The sequence below is a fragment of the Heteronotia binoei genome, chromosome 6 (genome assembly GCF_032191835.1).
Source record: "Heteronotia binoei isolate CCM8104 ecotype False Entrance Well chromosome 6, APGP_CSIRO_Hbin_v1, whole genome shotgun sequence".
NCBI classification, from domain to species: Eukaryota; Metazoa; Chordata; class Lepidosauria; order Squamata; family Gekkonidae; genus Heteronotia; species Heteronotia binoei.
The window spans coordinates 121,144,936-121,161,109 of NC_083228.1; the positions used below are offsets into that span (position 1 = coordinate 121,144,936).

At 43.4% G+C, this 16,174-nt stretch overlaps 1 protein-coding gene across 1 annotated transcript in view; it reads left to right on the forward strand.

Annotated features, from left to right (window-relative positions):
- Positions 1-16,174, forward strand: part of LOC132574197 (multiple epidermal growth factor-like domains protein 6) — a 273,518-nt gene that overhangs the window by 171,696 nt on the left and 85,648 nt on the right. Inside the window, exons 3-5 of the mRNA XM_060242461.1 lie at positions 5,101-5,223; positions 6,806-6,928; positions 9,051-9,188. Coding sequence (XP_060098444.1) covers positions 5,101-5,223; positions 6,806-6,928; positions 9,051-9,188 — 384 coding nt within the window. The remainder of the gene's footprint in view (positions 1-5,100; positions 5,224-6,805; positions 6,929-9,050; positions 9,189-16,174) is intronic.

A 16,174-nucleotide genomic window follows, 5' to 3' on the forward strand; every position in this document is an offset into this window, starting at 1 on the left:
TTGGACTTGGATAGTTTTGTAACTATCTGGATAAGCATCCGAATTTTATTTGTTTGTTTGCTTCAATTTATATACTGCCTCCTCAACAAAGTGGGGCACAGAGCAGTTCACAACAGTACAAAACAGACATAAAAATGCAAAATATATAAAAAAAATTCACAACTGATAATGGTGGATCGAGCATTAAGCCGCCCCCCCCCCCCCAATAAACTTAATTGAGAAAGTCCTGATGGAAAAGCTCGGCCTTACAGGTCTCATGGAACCAAGGCAGGTCCCACAGGGCCAGGGTCTCATCTGAGAGGGCATTCTATCTGGATGGGTGATGCCACCTTTACTTTATCCTGAACAGGGTCTCAAGCTCATAATCAAAGGAAGTTAACAAATATTTGGTAGTTACTTGCATCTCGTCACAGGTAGTCTACATAACACAAGTGCAAAAAGTCAGTGGAGAGAAGGAGGCTGTATTCTTATCACAGAGGTACAGGAACTGGGACAGCTGAGCCCTGAAATCCTGTTCTAGGCCTGATTGCCCAAATCCCATCTCCTCATTTGAAAGTAGGATGGATCTTAAAGGGCATTATTCTGGTTTGGAGCTTTGCATTTCAATGTCACTGAGATATGCCTGAGTGTGGCAGGAACTAACATGAGTGCAAAGAAACTATTTTTGCAGTTTTCTTTGCACATAAACTCCAAACAAAATATAAGATTCTAAGGGCCAAGGTGTATGCTTTAGGTTGTCTCTTTCTTTCCATAGACACTGTATTATTGCAAGAGGGAATGTTAAATCCTAGATTTTTTAAATAGTAGGTAAATAGATTATAGACAGACACATACTTGTAAACTATTTAAATTGTGCATAATAGACAGGATTACAAATATAGAAACTAAATTATGTCTAACTTGAGACTGTGCCAATATTGTCTTCTGAGCTGTTATTCCTTTGATAATTATAGATATTTTTTAATTGTTGGACTGATTTGTTGCATAGCATCATAGCTATTGCTAGTCTTGTACAATTGGACCAGATGAAGGCTCTGTGTATTTAGAAATACGTCACATGAAGTGTATACTTTGGTTCACTTTTTTGCAGTAGTTTGTTTACTTTGTTGGTTCTCTTAAGAAGAAAATATGACCTTGGCTGCCTAAGGATTATTAGTTCCCAATTAAGCTGGTGATGACCTGCATTTCCATTGATCTAGTGGAGGGCTCATTTGCCAAATTTTGCAGCCTAATTCCACTCAAACTCCCATAGAGAGCTCATCATATGTTCAGCACCATATGGTCTGACTTCTGCATTAGCCTTGCCATAAGCTATTCATAAAAAGTTAAAGCTCCCAGGCCCATGTTTCACTTGCTCAGCTAGAAAAGATGGAACAGAGCTCAGAAGGAACATGAAAGGATAAAAATCAGAAACAGTCCCAGCAGATGTAATTATCAAAACATGTAAGAGATGTTAAGGACAACAGGAACTGATAGTATTAGAAAGCTAGCATATCAGAAGCGGATCCTTCTCCACTGCTGTCTTCTCCTGTGGTCCCCAGCATCCTAGTGTGGTACTTAGGCTTTCTTCTCTGCATGGCTCTACTTTCTGTGGCAGCCATTTTGTGGTTGCAGCCATCGCTCTTTGTCAGAATTCCAAAGGTGCCCATAGGCTCAGAAGGGTTGGGGTCACCTGACTGTAGCTGCCCTGAGGTCTCATTCAAGGACATTCCTAATCCTGTCATAAATGAAGATACTGAGGTACTGTGAAGATACTTAAAGCGAAGATAGTGAGATACTATGCCTACAAATCATACCAGTGAGCTAATGGCGATTATAAGGATGCTGGGGATATATGTGGCCAGTCAATCGCAGTAATCTGATGAACAGATTAGGGTCCTTTCAAGTCCCCATTCACACTTGTCTTCTCCAGACTAGACCTTCCCAGTTCTAATGGGAGCTGGAATTTATTCTCCTTCACTATCAGTTAAAAAAATGGCCTTTTACACTTCTTAACTGTAAAAATAAAGGATATCTTGTACATGGAGCCCACACTGACAACCAGTCAGTAACTGCCTCAGAAGAAGAAAAGAAGATTTATACCCCACCCTTCTCTCTGAATCAGAGTCTCAGAGCAGCTTACAGTCTCCTTTATCTTCTTCCCTCACAACAGACAGACATCCTGTGAGGTAGGTGGGGATGAGAGAGCTCTCCCAGAAGCTGCCTTTTTAAAGACAACTCTGTGAGAGCTATGGCAGACCCAAGGCCATTCCAGCAGCTGCAAGTGGAAGAGTGGGGAATCAAACCCAGTTCTCCCAGATACGAGTCCACACACTTAACCTCAAACTGACTCCCCCAATAGGGAATGAATTTTCCTAGATGACTGCCTGCGAAGAGTACTCTGGAGAAGCCCTAGCCTTCTTTAGGCCACTGAGCTGCTTGGCTCAGTGTTCAAGTTGGTGAGCGTTGATATTGGGATGAGCAAATCTGAGGCTTGGCTTGTGTGGAGGGTGCATCACCTGAACAGAGTTAAATTCACCTGGCTAGCATGTTCACTGCAGAGTTCTCAGAATGCCTAATCTAGCCCTGAAGCTGCCTTTACAGTGAGTCAGAACACTGGTCTCTTTTTGCATAGTGTTTCTACTCTGGCCACAGATCTTTAGGGTTCCTGGCAGTGAAAGGCCTTTCCCAAGATTGCCTGATGTCCTTTTAATGAGTTGAACCTGGGACCTGCCTGTACTCTGCCACTGAGCTATACACCCTTTTCTTATTCATGGTTTTAAGAACATAAGAAAGAGCCCTGTTGGATCAGACCAGTCATCCATCTAGTCCATCATCTCATCTCACACAGTGGCCAACCAGTTCCTTTGAAGGACTAACAGCAGGGCAGAGAGATGGAGACCTTCCTCTGACATTGCCCCCTAGTCAGGGTTTTTTGTAGCAGGAACCCCCTTGTATATTAGGCCACACACCCCTGATGTAGCCAATCCTCCAAGAGCTTACAGGGCTCTTATTGCAGGGCCTACTGTAAGCTCTAGGAGGATTGGCTACATCAGGTTTGTGTGGCCTAATATGCAAAGGAGTTCCTGCTGCAAAAAAAGCCCTGCTCCTAGTGCTGGTATTCAGAGGTTTACCATTTCAGAATGTGGAAGTTCTCTTTAGACTCCATGGCTAGTAGCCACTGTAGAGCTATCCTCTATAGATCTGTCTAATCTCCTTTGAAGCTAGCTGCCTATGCCTATGGTGATCACGACATCCAGCATAGCTGTTGGATGAAGCAACTCCTGAATACCGCACAGCCCAAGACATCTTTCTTGTTTGGATAATATGTGTGTATGTTGTTGAAGCCCTTCTGGGTCATTTCTGGATAATTAATAAATTAATAAGGGCAAGCTGGCTGTCATAGGTGGAACACTTCTAAGCAGCACACACACTTCTTCAGACCTCACCTGCTGAGATATTGCTACATGTACATAACTTGGGATGCAACCCTAGGAGTGGGCTTATTTTCCGGGACTTGTGTTGCAGTCTGTTCCACAGTGCATTTGATTTATTTTCTACTCGCCACCTCTGAGGTATTTGCTAAAAACTTATCTGAAGTTTTCAGCAAATAACTAGACTCCTGAAATTAGAGATTCATCAACTTTCCAAACATCTGGGGTCAGGACTTGTGTCCTTCTTGGAGGTGCAGTTGCAAATATTCTCCTGGACTCTCCAGTGTTATCTGTTGTAGCCCCAGAGCCACAGGATCTCTGGTCATTATGGACAAGTTATGTTTTACCCTAATAACCCAGACTAGTCTGGTTTTGTCAGAGCCTGGAAGCTAAGTAGGTTTGACTGTGTTCAGTACTTGGGCGGGAGACCACTAAGGAAGACCAGGGCTGCTATGCAGAGGATGGCAACTCATTACTTGCCTTGAACACCCTCTAGAACCTGGGGTCACCATGAGTCAGCTGTCACTTGATGGTACATTTACTTCACTGCTGCAGGAAGTAGTGGCAGCTTCAAGCATAGACAGCTTCAAGAGCGGATTGGATAAACATATGGAGCAGAGGTCCATCAGTGGCTATTAGCCACAAGGTATAGATGGAATACTCTGTCTGGGGCAGTGATGCTCTGTATTCTTGGTACTTGAGGGGGGGGGGGCAAGGCAACCGTGGGAGGACTTCTGCAGTTCTAGCCCTGCTAGTGGACCTCCTGATAGCACCTGGGTTTTGGCCACTGTGTGACACTGAGTGTTCGACTGGATGGGCCACTGGCCTGATCCAACATTACTTCTCTTATGTTCTTATATTCTAACTTACTTATGGTTTGTCAGACATGTGTAGCCCTGACCTGGATAGCCCAGGCTAGCATGATTTTGTCAGCTCGAGGGAGCTAAGCAGAGTTGGCTCTGGCTAGTATTTGGATGGGAGTCCTCCAAGAAATACCAGGGTCATAACAACAGAGGCAGGCAACAGCAAACCACCTCTGAACATCTTGTGCCTTGAAAACCCCACCAGGGGTCACCACTGGTCAGCTGTAGCTTGATGGCACTTTCTTCCACCACCACCTCGACATGTTTGAGCTATTGCATTGGCCATGTTGCAAAAAGAAGCTGTATGAGTAAGTATCATCAATTTTGAACTGCTGGTGCAGAACATTGTTGGCCAGCAGAGAGGCACACGAAGGAATCTGTGTTGGATCTCTGCTAACTATTAGGAAAAGCTATTTGGCACAGCAGGAAACTAAGAATATCATTAGGGTAGGGGTTTTTTATATTAAAAAAACACCCTAATTCTTTCCCCTTTTTGTCATTTGGAAAATAGCTTCATGAGCACTAAACCGTTGTACTCAGTGGCTGGTTTTGTAATGCTTTAAGTTAGGGTGAAGTGTGTCTGGCAGCTGGACTGCTTAAATTGCTGGTGGCAAACCACTGGAATGATTTTTCTTAAGAGAGAAATTATTGTGATGTTGCAGAAGGTGTTGAAAGTGGTGTCAGCTGGATGTGGGCCATTTATAGTGTGTGGATGTGGGCGTGGGTGTATGTGTTTGTTGCAGTTTGTAATTAATCTCATGTAAAATATTCATGTAAGAACCATTTGACTCATACTGAAGAGGTTTCCTGGTGTTCACTTTCAGGGATTGACCCCTGTGCAACCGGAAACGGGGGTTGCTTGCATATCTGCCGAAATGAAAGTGGACTTGCAAAGTGTGAATGCAATTCTGGATATCACCTTTCTGCAGATGGGAAGTCTTGTGCAGGTAAAGAACTGTTTGTCCAAAAAAATAAATAAATAAATAAAAATGGAAATCTCAAATGCCTTCTTCTTCTGTAATCAGCGTAGCTGTAGTGTGTATTAGAGCATGCCTTCTTGTCAGGTATGAAAGTTACTTAAATTTCTTTCCAGTACTGTCTGTCTCCAGGGCTAAAAGCAGAAGGCAGGAGGCACCACTTCAGTGGTTTTGTAACTGCTCACGTTTACTCCGGTTTCTTTTAAGAAGCTGGTTGAGAGAGAACGTTTAGAGTGAGGTGCTCCATTAGAGTTTAGTCACTCCCTACAAGCTCTCCCTCTTTCTTTGAAAGAGATGGGGAAGATTGTCTGTCACCTCTGTACTTCTGGTCATGATAGGGCTTATACCCGTGAACATTTTAAAAAATAACCTGGACAAGTTCCTGTGGTATTTTTCTTTCATGATTGTGGAGCCTCCAATTCATTCTTCCTTCTGTTCTACTCAACTACTCATTTCACTATGTCCCACAGTGAGCCCCACTTCCAAGTTATAATGGGGGAAAGAGTACTGTTCAGTCAGGTGTCTTTACACATGCATTTCTTTGGGACTACAAATGATTTCCAAAGGATGTTCCAGAGAACTCTGGGGTTTCTTGGAAAGTTCTCATGGGATCGTCAGTGAGAAGATCCATAATTGTAATTCAGTTATATACATACATAATTGCTTTCCTAACATAGAGCTTGCCACTCTTCGTTTCTCTCCCTCTGCAAGTTACCTCAGCAGGAGAAGGTTGGGTGTGTTCTAGGACAATTGTTTTCATTAGAGTAATGATAAGGCCCAAATAAGCTGTACCACAGCTCTGCAGGCATGCACGTAACAGCAGGTGTGTTGGATCCAACCCAGCTGTTTTCTTTAGTCCACCGTCCTGTCTCCCATAGTGACCAGCCAGAAAACTCCAGAAGGCCCTCAAGCAGGACATGGAAGCCAAAGCTCTGTGGTTTCCCCTCAATTCTGTTTTTCAGATATTACTACCCCTGAACATAGAGTTCCTATTTAGGCATGGTGGTCATTAGCCACTGATGGACTTGTCCTCCATAAGCTTGAAAGTCCCACCCTAGAACAGGGATCTTCAGCCTTGTTAAGCACATGAGGACTTTTGGAATTTTGAGAAAGGATGTTGGATACTACTAAAAAAATGGCAGCCGTGAAAAATGGGGACAGGTTTAACAGTGTGACCTTGGGTGGCAGTTACAAGCATAATTTTGTGGTGGAAGCAGCTATTTCTGAATGGACGCTGCAGATAGGCACTGCAGAAAGAGGACCCTGCATATGCAAATGTGTTGTTCTCTGGGGTTTTCTGAAACACCTCCTGCTCCAGTGAGGTAGCCTGGTCTCTTTGCTTTGGGGGGGAAGGAGCAGGTGGGTGCCAGGAAACACAACGGTGGGCACCATGGAGTTCAAGAACTCTGCACCAGGTATCACCGTCCTAGAATATGCCCAAGAATCTTATGCAGTGCACATCTGTTCATTGATAGACTTGTCCATTCAGGAAAGATTCCCTGAAGGGTCAACAGCAGAGCTGATGCTTCCTTCCAATGCTTTTGTTTCCTAGATGTTGATGAATGTGTCGAGGGGGTAGCCAGGTGTTCTCATCGCTGTGTGAACACCCTGGGGTCTTTTGCCTGCATTTGCAATCCTGGCTTTGAACTTGGGTCAAATGGAAGGCAGTGTTACCGTAAGTAACATTTTGCAGCAATGCATTTGGGGACCATGTTGGTCTGGGAAATGATGTGCCTTTAGTTGCTTCATTTTAGAGCCAGTGCAGTTAGTGCACTACAGATACTGCATACCTAAATGTAAATTAAATTCTCAGCTTTGGAGAAGTGCTCAAGCCACAGGTTTCTGCGGTCATGAACATGAATTCAAAAACCTGAACTGTGCCCCTGTGTTCAAGAAATAGACTGTGCTTCTGATTTACCTTTGAGAGACAGTGAATTATAATGTTTCTGAGAGTTCCTGGAGCTAGCCAAAGAACACGTTCAGACTACTGATTTTTATGCTGAATATTTCTTTTCCTCGCCCCCATGGTCCTCGTTTTACATCCTGGATGCAGCTGGAAATCTGAAAAACTCACCTGGAACCATATATGCCGGTCATCATCTCTCATCATCAATTTAAGGCTATATTATGATCTTAAAGAGTCTATCAGTCATCCAACTCAGCTCGGAACTCTGCAACTGTGAACATAATAAGACAATTGGAAATCCTAGGCCATTCAGTGCATTGACTGCCTCCATCAAATTGGTGCCTTTTGATTCTTCTGTTCTTCTGAGTGACACTTGTGCAAGGGGGGGGGGGATTGTCAACATAGAAATGCTTCTCAGCCCACCCCGAAGCTGCTTTAAGGGTGGTGGATAGCAAGGGAAAGTATAACATTATTTTAGTGCAGTAAAAGGTGCAGTACAACTAGCTGAAGTGCCTCTGCAGGCAAAACATATCCTGTGTTAGGATATTTCCAGGAGGCCCATTCATATAGTACTATTGTACATTTGTAGTTCATGGGGGAAGGGTTTGGCTTTTCTACTCGGCTCCTAAAGGGCAGCTGAGGGTAGAAGATAGTTGCTGACATTACTGTAGGAGGCCACTTAGCAGCAGGTGGAGAAAACTGGGAAATTTAGAACAGCAAGATGCAGAGAACAAGGTATGCCAGTAGGAGGCATGAACAGCAGCCTTAATTCCTTGTGCCATTCATAGAATCATAGAGTTGAAAGGGAACTCGAGGGTCATCTAGTTCAACCTGCTGCACAATGCAATACATTCCCAAAACCTCTGCCCCCCCTCCACACACACATCCCCAGTGACTCCTGCTGCTTGCCCAGAAGATGGCATAGCATATACCTTGGGTATCTCTGTTCCATCTCCTGCTTTAACTCACTGGCATCACAGTCTTCTTATTACTGCTTGTTTGTTCATTTGACTTCAGTGTAACTTCTTCCATGACCCCAGAAGTCATGTCTTCGTGTCAGCATGATGCTCTAGGCTCCCATCCTTCAACTCTATGGTAAAACCATAACATTTTGAGGGAATCCTAGAGCAGGGGTGGCCAAACTTGCTTAAAGAAAGAGCCACATAGAATAAATGTTTGGGAGAATAAATGAATGAATGTCCAGTTTTTGGGAGTTGCAAGGAAGGAAGGCAAATAGATGGAGGGAAGGAGGGGAAGGATAGGTGGATAAAAAGCAACTTTAAGTTTAAATGGATTTAAAGAGAGAAATGCCTTCTCCAAGCTAGCCGACAGGGCGGTGGAGGCTTTGAGAGCCACACAATATATGTGGAAGAGCCACATTTGACTCCCCGTGCCATAGTTTGGCCACCCCTTGTTGTAGAGCATCACATCTGTGCAATTATGTCACTCCAAGGGGCATGCTGGAAGTGATGCCATGGCATCAGACCACTGCATGTTTAGCTGTCCCCAGACCCATCTTGTCAGATCTCGGAAGCTAAATAGGGTTGGCCCTGGCTAGTATTTGGATGGGAGACCTCCAAGAAATACCAGGGTCATGACACGGAGGCAGGCAATAGCGTACCACCGCTGAATGTCTCTTGCCTTGAAAACCTCTTGGGGTCACCATAAGAACTGTGACTTAACATTAGTTTCCACCACCAAACCCATCCACTTCCCACCAATTTCCAGCATTTGACTGGCAAACCTGTCTATCACCGCAGTATAAGGATGGGAAAAAGTCACACATGGTGAAATACTTCCTGAGCAAAGCTATGGGAGTCTTCTTACATTTTAGAAAGGGCAACCTCCTCTCCTTCGCTTATTGACAATGATTTGTTCCTTTTCCTGAAAGGCATCGAAATGGAAATCATCAGCAGCTGTGAAGGCAACAATGGTGGTTGTTCTCATCGCTGTGAGCATTCAACCAATGGGCCACTGTGTTCTTGTAATGAAGGATATGTCTTGGATTTAGATGGGAAGACCTGCACAGGTGATGTACAATCAATTCTATCCCATTTTGAAGGAGACTGTAGCCTGAAGTGTAGCACTTTATATATAACTGGTTTTTTTTAGTGTCACAGCTATTTAATGTTTTGTGTTAAATATAGTAAATATTAAAAACTTGTTTACATGTTAAATACCTTTTCCCCTTACACCAGCTCCCATTACAAAACTTACAGGCTGTAAGATGTGTATTCATCTAGGTGGTGGACAAGAGAATTATAAAGTGGGCTTTCTCCCTCATTTTACCTTCACAAGGACCTGGGGTCCGTCTTTATTTATTTATTTATTTATTTATTTGGGATTTATATCCCGCCCTTCCCACAAGTGGCTCAGGGCGGCTTCCAGTGATAGATCCAACAAAATTACAGTATTTAAACATATAAAGGGATCAGCATTTAAAACAGATAAAAACAGATAAAACCATGGTTATCAATAAATATTAATAAATATTAACAAATATTTCAACTGTATATAAAAGAAATCCGTCTTAGAGTGAGGGTTAGTGGGTTGGACATTGCCTGACATTTCTGCTAACGGAAAAGGCAGTGACGTTCACTAATATTCTCCTCTCTCATACTGCACCTAGAGAATCCCCTGTCTCCCAAGAGTGGCATTTCAGGGGGCTTTTTGAGCAGCAGCAAGAGTGGGGAGGCAAGAATGTCACTCTTTGCTAATGAAAATCCTTCCATCAGTATCCATTTTTTGGTCAGGATCCAGGCCACTCTCAAGCCCAAGATCTCCCAGGGAACTTTGTGACTGAGGATTTGAATCCAGGTTTCCTTGGGCCAAGTCTAGAGCTGAAGTAATTGTCTGTCAGAAGAGATTCAGGCCACAATGGCCGTCACACTTAAGTGGATATTCTCCAAGGCTGCCTGTCTAGCTCAGGGTTTCCCAACATGTTGCCGATAGACACAAATGATGCCTGCCAGTATTTCCCTTGGGGCCTGCAGAGCTTTTCAGAAAGTGGGTGGAGCCATTGTAAAGCAGGACTTGCTATTGGCTGCCCTTTATTCCCATGAAAGGGTTTTCCATGGCTGCAAGAGCAGCTGCAGCCACTGGAGGATCAGGAGGACTAGTAAGTATCTAGGCTTGTGGTTCAATTCCCCCTTCAGGCTTTGCTTCTTTTTTACTTATTGTGTTCTTTCTCCCGGCCCACCCCAGGCTTTCCTTTGCTTCTTTGTATTCCTTTCTCTATGGCTTTTGCAAAACAAAGAGGAAGGTATTGTGTTGTGTCCCACTTTATGAAGCAGCTGCTTTGGATTTGGCACTATCTCCTGCAGAAACTATTTTGGGGTGCCTCTCACCACATCCTTTCAGCATTCCAAAGGTAACTGCAATCTCAAAGGATGTAGACCTCTGATCTAGCTTATTCCTCACGGGTGGGTTACAGACACAGTGATACATTCAACCTTTTTGCACAATTTCACTCCACTTGGTTCCTACTATGCAGTGACTGCAAATGCCAGTGTTATGTTGGTTTAAAAGATTTCAGCCTTGACTTTCCAAGGTGGCTAATAAAGATTATAAAAATATATATATAATGAATATCTCTCTACTTAATAAAAATAGCAGCAGCCAGAAAGATAAAAACAGTAACAAAAGTAATAAAAATATAACCTGGAGAGCGATGGCACCTTTAAGACCAACCAAGTTTTATTCAAGGTGTGCATACAAAAGCTCATAGCTTGAACAAGACTTCGTTGGTCTTAAAGGTGCCACTGGACTCTAACTTTATTCTAGTATTTCAGACCAACACGACTACCCACCTGGATATTGTTAGGCAAGGGTTGTTTTGTGGAAAAATAGGTGATGGAGCTCATTAGCATAACTCATTAGCATATGCCCCCCCACCAGACAAAAGTAACCCAAAGCAAGAAAGGAAAGCCCCAGGTGGGTGAGGCCTGCTTGGGCTGACTAGAGATCCAGCAAGCCCAAGCGGCGCTCGCTCATCTGAGGCTCTCCTTGGCTGCACCCCCCCCTCCACAGTCAAAAGGCCAGCAAGCCACCTGCTGTCCAAAATCACATAAGAAGTGGAGAAAGGGTGGCGTGGGCTTCTCCAGGGGTTAATGAGGGCTGGGTGTGTGGCAAAGTTCCTGGTGGCTGCCCGCTCTCCTAATCCAGGGATTCTTATACAGCTGCACCTACTATTAGATGGACAAGGTAGGTAGGGAGGAAGAGGGCAACCCCTCAGAAAGGTTCAGGAGCTGTGCTCCTGTGAGCTCCTGCTGAATTCAAGGCCTGCTGTTAGGGATACTTAGCAGAGCTATGCAAAGAGGTAAAAGAAATAAAGCAGCCAGAAAATGTCTTTACTCATCTAGTGAGGAAAAGGTAACTTGGAAGTCTACAAAAACAAGAAAGGATTAGCATCCTAGTCGACTTCACTAAAACTACATGTTGTCTCTCTAAAGGCTAAATCTTGTGTGAGGAAAGACTAGGGACTTAGAAACAAAGAGCCATAAAGTTGTAACCCAAGACCTTCTCCCTAGCCTGTCCCCAGTATACTGATTACCCAGTTAGAGTATTCCAGCATTAGTTAATCTGCATATTGTCACCTAGTTTGGCAGCAAATATGTGCAGAGGATTCTATTGGCTGTAACCCTGAACTAAGCTAAGGCATCAGCATGCATAAACAGTTAATTATCTCATGACCCAGGAAGTGAAATTTCCAAAAACCCAACAGATATAACAATAAAACTTAGCAAACCCTCAGTAAAGCAGTAAACCTGCTCCAACAAGTGGATTTATGGACTAGATAAACAACTTTCAGTTCCTTAATAGACCAGGGCCTCTTCAGAACAGCAGGAAACCCAAGAACATAAGAAGAGTCCTGCTGGATGAGCCCAATGGACCATCTAGTTCAGCATTCTCTTTTTTGTCCAATGGGACCAACAAACAGGTTTTTTCTGTCCTGATTCTTCCTTCTAGCACTGGTATTCAAATGTTTACAGCCTTCAGCTCTTGAGGGTCACCAAGGCTAGTAGCCACTCCTCCAGTTTGGTGTAGTGGTTAAGCGTGCAGACTCTTATCTGGAAGAACCGGGTTTGATTCCCCACTCCTCCACTTGCAGCTGCTGGAATGGCCTTGGGTTAGCCATAGCTATCGCAGCAGTTGTCCTTGAAAGGGCAGCTGCTGTGAGAGCCCTCTGAGCCCCACCCACCTCACAGGGTGTCTGTTGTGGGGGGAGAAGATTGTAAGCCACTCAGAGTCTCCAATTCAGAGATAAGGGTGGGGTATAAATCTGCAGTCTTCCTCTCCATCTCCATGAATGTATTTAATCCTCTTTTCAAACCATCTGTTGCTATGGGCATCATATTGCCCCTTGGTAGTGAATTCCAAAACTTAGTTACTCATTGAGTAAAGAAGCATTTCCTTTTCTGTCCTGAATCAAGCTGCCTAACAATTTCACTGAGTCCTAATGTGATGAGAGGAGAAAAAGCTTGTTTTATCCAGTTTTTCCACCGTATGCATAATTTTTATGAACTTCTGTCATGGGTTAAATGAAAGCCTGGAGCTGTTATCACTTGTGAGATAAAAAGTATGCCAGATCTCCACTGTTTTTGTTCAACCTCTAGTGCTGTGGGAAAGGTTCAGACTATGGTATTTTACAGGTCAGCTATAACACATCCATATGCTCATATATTTATAAAACCTTGTTCTTAATTATGTCTAAATGTGCAAGCTTCCTCTGTTGCTGGAATCGCAAAATAATCCCCTGAGCCTAATATTATTTGCTTTGATTTTTAGCTCTTGAAAAGCTGCATTGATTTTCTTTTTTACACTCCCCCCCTATATTTTAGAAGTCTGCTTTTTAATTAATGCTTTTAAGGTTTTTATTTATCCATGTATTTATTTCAGATCCCCCTGATGAAGCGCATCGGAAATGCACAGGGGTCTCAGAGTTGATTTAAAATTAATTTTCCACCACCCTTTCTTGGTTTCTTTTTAAATCCCTCTTTGGAACCTCATGGGCATAAATTTTGAATTCCAGAATTTAGTTTCTCATTGAGTAAAGAAACATTTCCTTTTGTCTGTCTTGAATCTATTGCCTGACGACTTCATTGGGTGCCCGAGTACTAGTACTATGAAAGAGAGAAAGGGAAGCTCTCTCTCTGTTCAATTTCTCTACCCCATACATAATTTCATAACCCCTCTCCCACCCAGTTGCCTTTCTTCTAAACTGAAAAGTTCCATACTCTTAAGCTTTTCCAGCTTTGCACCTCTGCACACAGAATCCAGAAAACACCAGATATCTCCCTTGTATAATGAAAACAATATCTCCAACACATGCACAGTTGTAGAATATATTTATATCACCTTTGAGTGTTGTACAAGTCTTTACATATTCCTTGGAAACCTGGAACTGTAATGGAACTTGGTGGTTTGGTTTATGTTATTCTGGATATTGTATTTATTGGCAACAGTGTGTGTGTTACAACATTTTGAATTTTTCTTATAAGTAATACTAATGTTTTGTGAATTATTTATGTGTTGGAGATATTTAGTACGTTGTTTTCATTATACAAGAGAGATATCTGGTATTTTCTGGTTGTTTAGTCTTTGTCCCCGTTCCATTTTTTCATTGCTGCACACAGAATCCAGCACAACTAACCAGTGGCTAATGGAAATAAAAACGTCCGCCGGGATGTAACTCATTGGCAGCATTAAAGCTTAAGGTTACTTAAGTAGGATGAGACAGTAGAAGATGCAGCCACTGTTGTAGAGGAAGTTAAAATCTATTATGGGAGGGGGGAAGAAAGTATTTTCGACTAACTGATATGGAACACACTTCGAGACGCAGTAGGCTTTAATAGAACCGGGGAAGCTTTGATATGATCTGAAATATTACCCGGGAGCCTTTTTGTGACATTTTCAGAGGAAGCAACATTGCCAGTTCCAATAACCCGCATTAATCAATTTCACGCCGGCCTCTAACCTCCACTGATTGATTACACACTTCCTCCCCTCTTCCTTCTCTCTCCTTGTTGACTGCATCCCCTAATAATGTGAGTGCCCTTTCCAAGGTTAATTGCCACACTGACCTTTTGCTTTTCTTGTTGCTTCCTTCAGTGGCGTTCTGCAAATTCAGCGCTGGGCAACTACCTTTCAGATAGCAAATCTTTTGGATCAATCCGAGGTTCTTTTCTGCCTTGTTTCATCATAACGGGTCAGCAGTTTTAGGACGTTGTGCTGTTCCAGCTATAGCAAAGTCATGATGTGTCACAAAGTCAATGAGTTGTTAAGAGTTACTGTATCTTTCCTTTAAAAAAGAAGCAGCAGCAATAATTGCTTTGAAAAATTTACATTCTTTTTTTATTGAAAACATGTCATAGATGCAGTCAGACATTACATATAAATGAAATTAATCTGGGATGTCCCTCAACCCAATTTAGTGCCAAGCCTTAGACTTTTCTTCTCCTCCCCTTCCCATCACACAGATAATGCCAGTTACCCGTGACATGTGGATGCAAATGCAGGGGTTAATCTGAGGTAATTTCCCCCACCTCACCTGGGATTCTAAATCAGAGATTAATCCTGGTTTACAGTTCTATAGGGTTGCCAGCTCTGGGTTGGGAAATACCTGGAGATTTTGGGGGTGGAGCCTGAGGAGGGTGGGGTTTGAGAAGGAAAGGCATGGTATAATACCATAGAGTCCACGCTAGGCTTTTTCTGTAGCAAGAACTCCTTTGTATATTAGGCCACACACCCCTGATGTAGCCAATCCTCCTGTAGGCCCTGTACTAAGAGCCCTGTAAGCTCTTGGAGGATTGGTTACATCAGGGGTGAGTGGCCTAATATGTAAAAGAGTTCCTGCTACAAAAAACGCCCTGGAGTCCACCTTCCAAATCGGCCATTTTCTCCAGGTAAACTGATTTCTGTTGCCAGGAGGTCCATTGTAATAGCAAAAGATCTCTATCCACTACCTGGAGGCTGGCAAACCTACAATGCTGGTTTGTGAGGAGAGAACTACCTCTGGTTAACTTGTGCACCCATATTCTCGTGGTGCCAAGTAACTGGAGCTAGTTTCTAACAGGGGTTCAGCAGGGGTTCTCTGTGTGGGAAGAAAGGGGGAAAAGGGAAGCAGGCATGAATGTGGAGCAGACAAGTTGGGCACATGCTCATCCTAGCTTGACATCATTTTAAAATGACATCTGAATGCGCCTGTCTTTTCATTCTGTTTTAACTAATTATGACCACATTTTCTTAGAAGTTTTAAAAAATGAACAGTTCATATGCAGTTGTAGGAAATAGATTCTACAGAACAACGCCTTATTCGCACATTACTGTATACAGGTTGTATTCAGGGTCCCCACCCTGATGCTTATAGCAGTTACACTCGTCTTATGGGTTCTCTTCAATTCCTGCATGTGTGTTATCCCAATAGAATCAGAGCTATGGCACACATGGAAGCAGGGCTTCAGCCCCCCCCCCCCCGTCCTCTGGTCCTGTTATCTCAATTTGCAACAGTTCTAAGGGTTGCAGTATTTGGCCAGTTGGGTAATTCTCATACGTATATTTAACAGTTTTCCAAATTGTTCATGTTTCAGATCAGGAAAATAGTATGTAGAGAGGGCTGAAGACCCCTTTTCTGTGCGTACCACAGATGTGATGCAAGTTGGGCACTATGCATCCACAAATCTACAACTCACAAGTGACTGTTAACACAGGAAAGGGACCCCAGACTTAGCTTGTGTGTTCCATATTGTGTGGTCTCTCAGCCTGGAACCCCTTCCTGAATGTCTTCATTCACACCTTAGTTTCTTGAAGAACAAGCCTAAACATGTCTGCCCCTTAAGTGAGTCAGGGACAGGTGGGAAGGGACAGTGCCTCAGTGGGAGAGCATCTGCTTGGTAAGCAGAAGGTCCCAGGTTCAATCCCCGGCATCTCCAACTAAAAAGGGTCCAGGCATGTAGGCATGAAAAACCTCAGCTTGAAACCCTGGAGAGCCGCTGCCGGTCCGAGTAGACAATACTG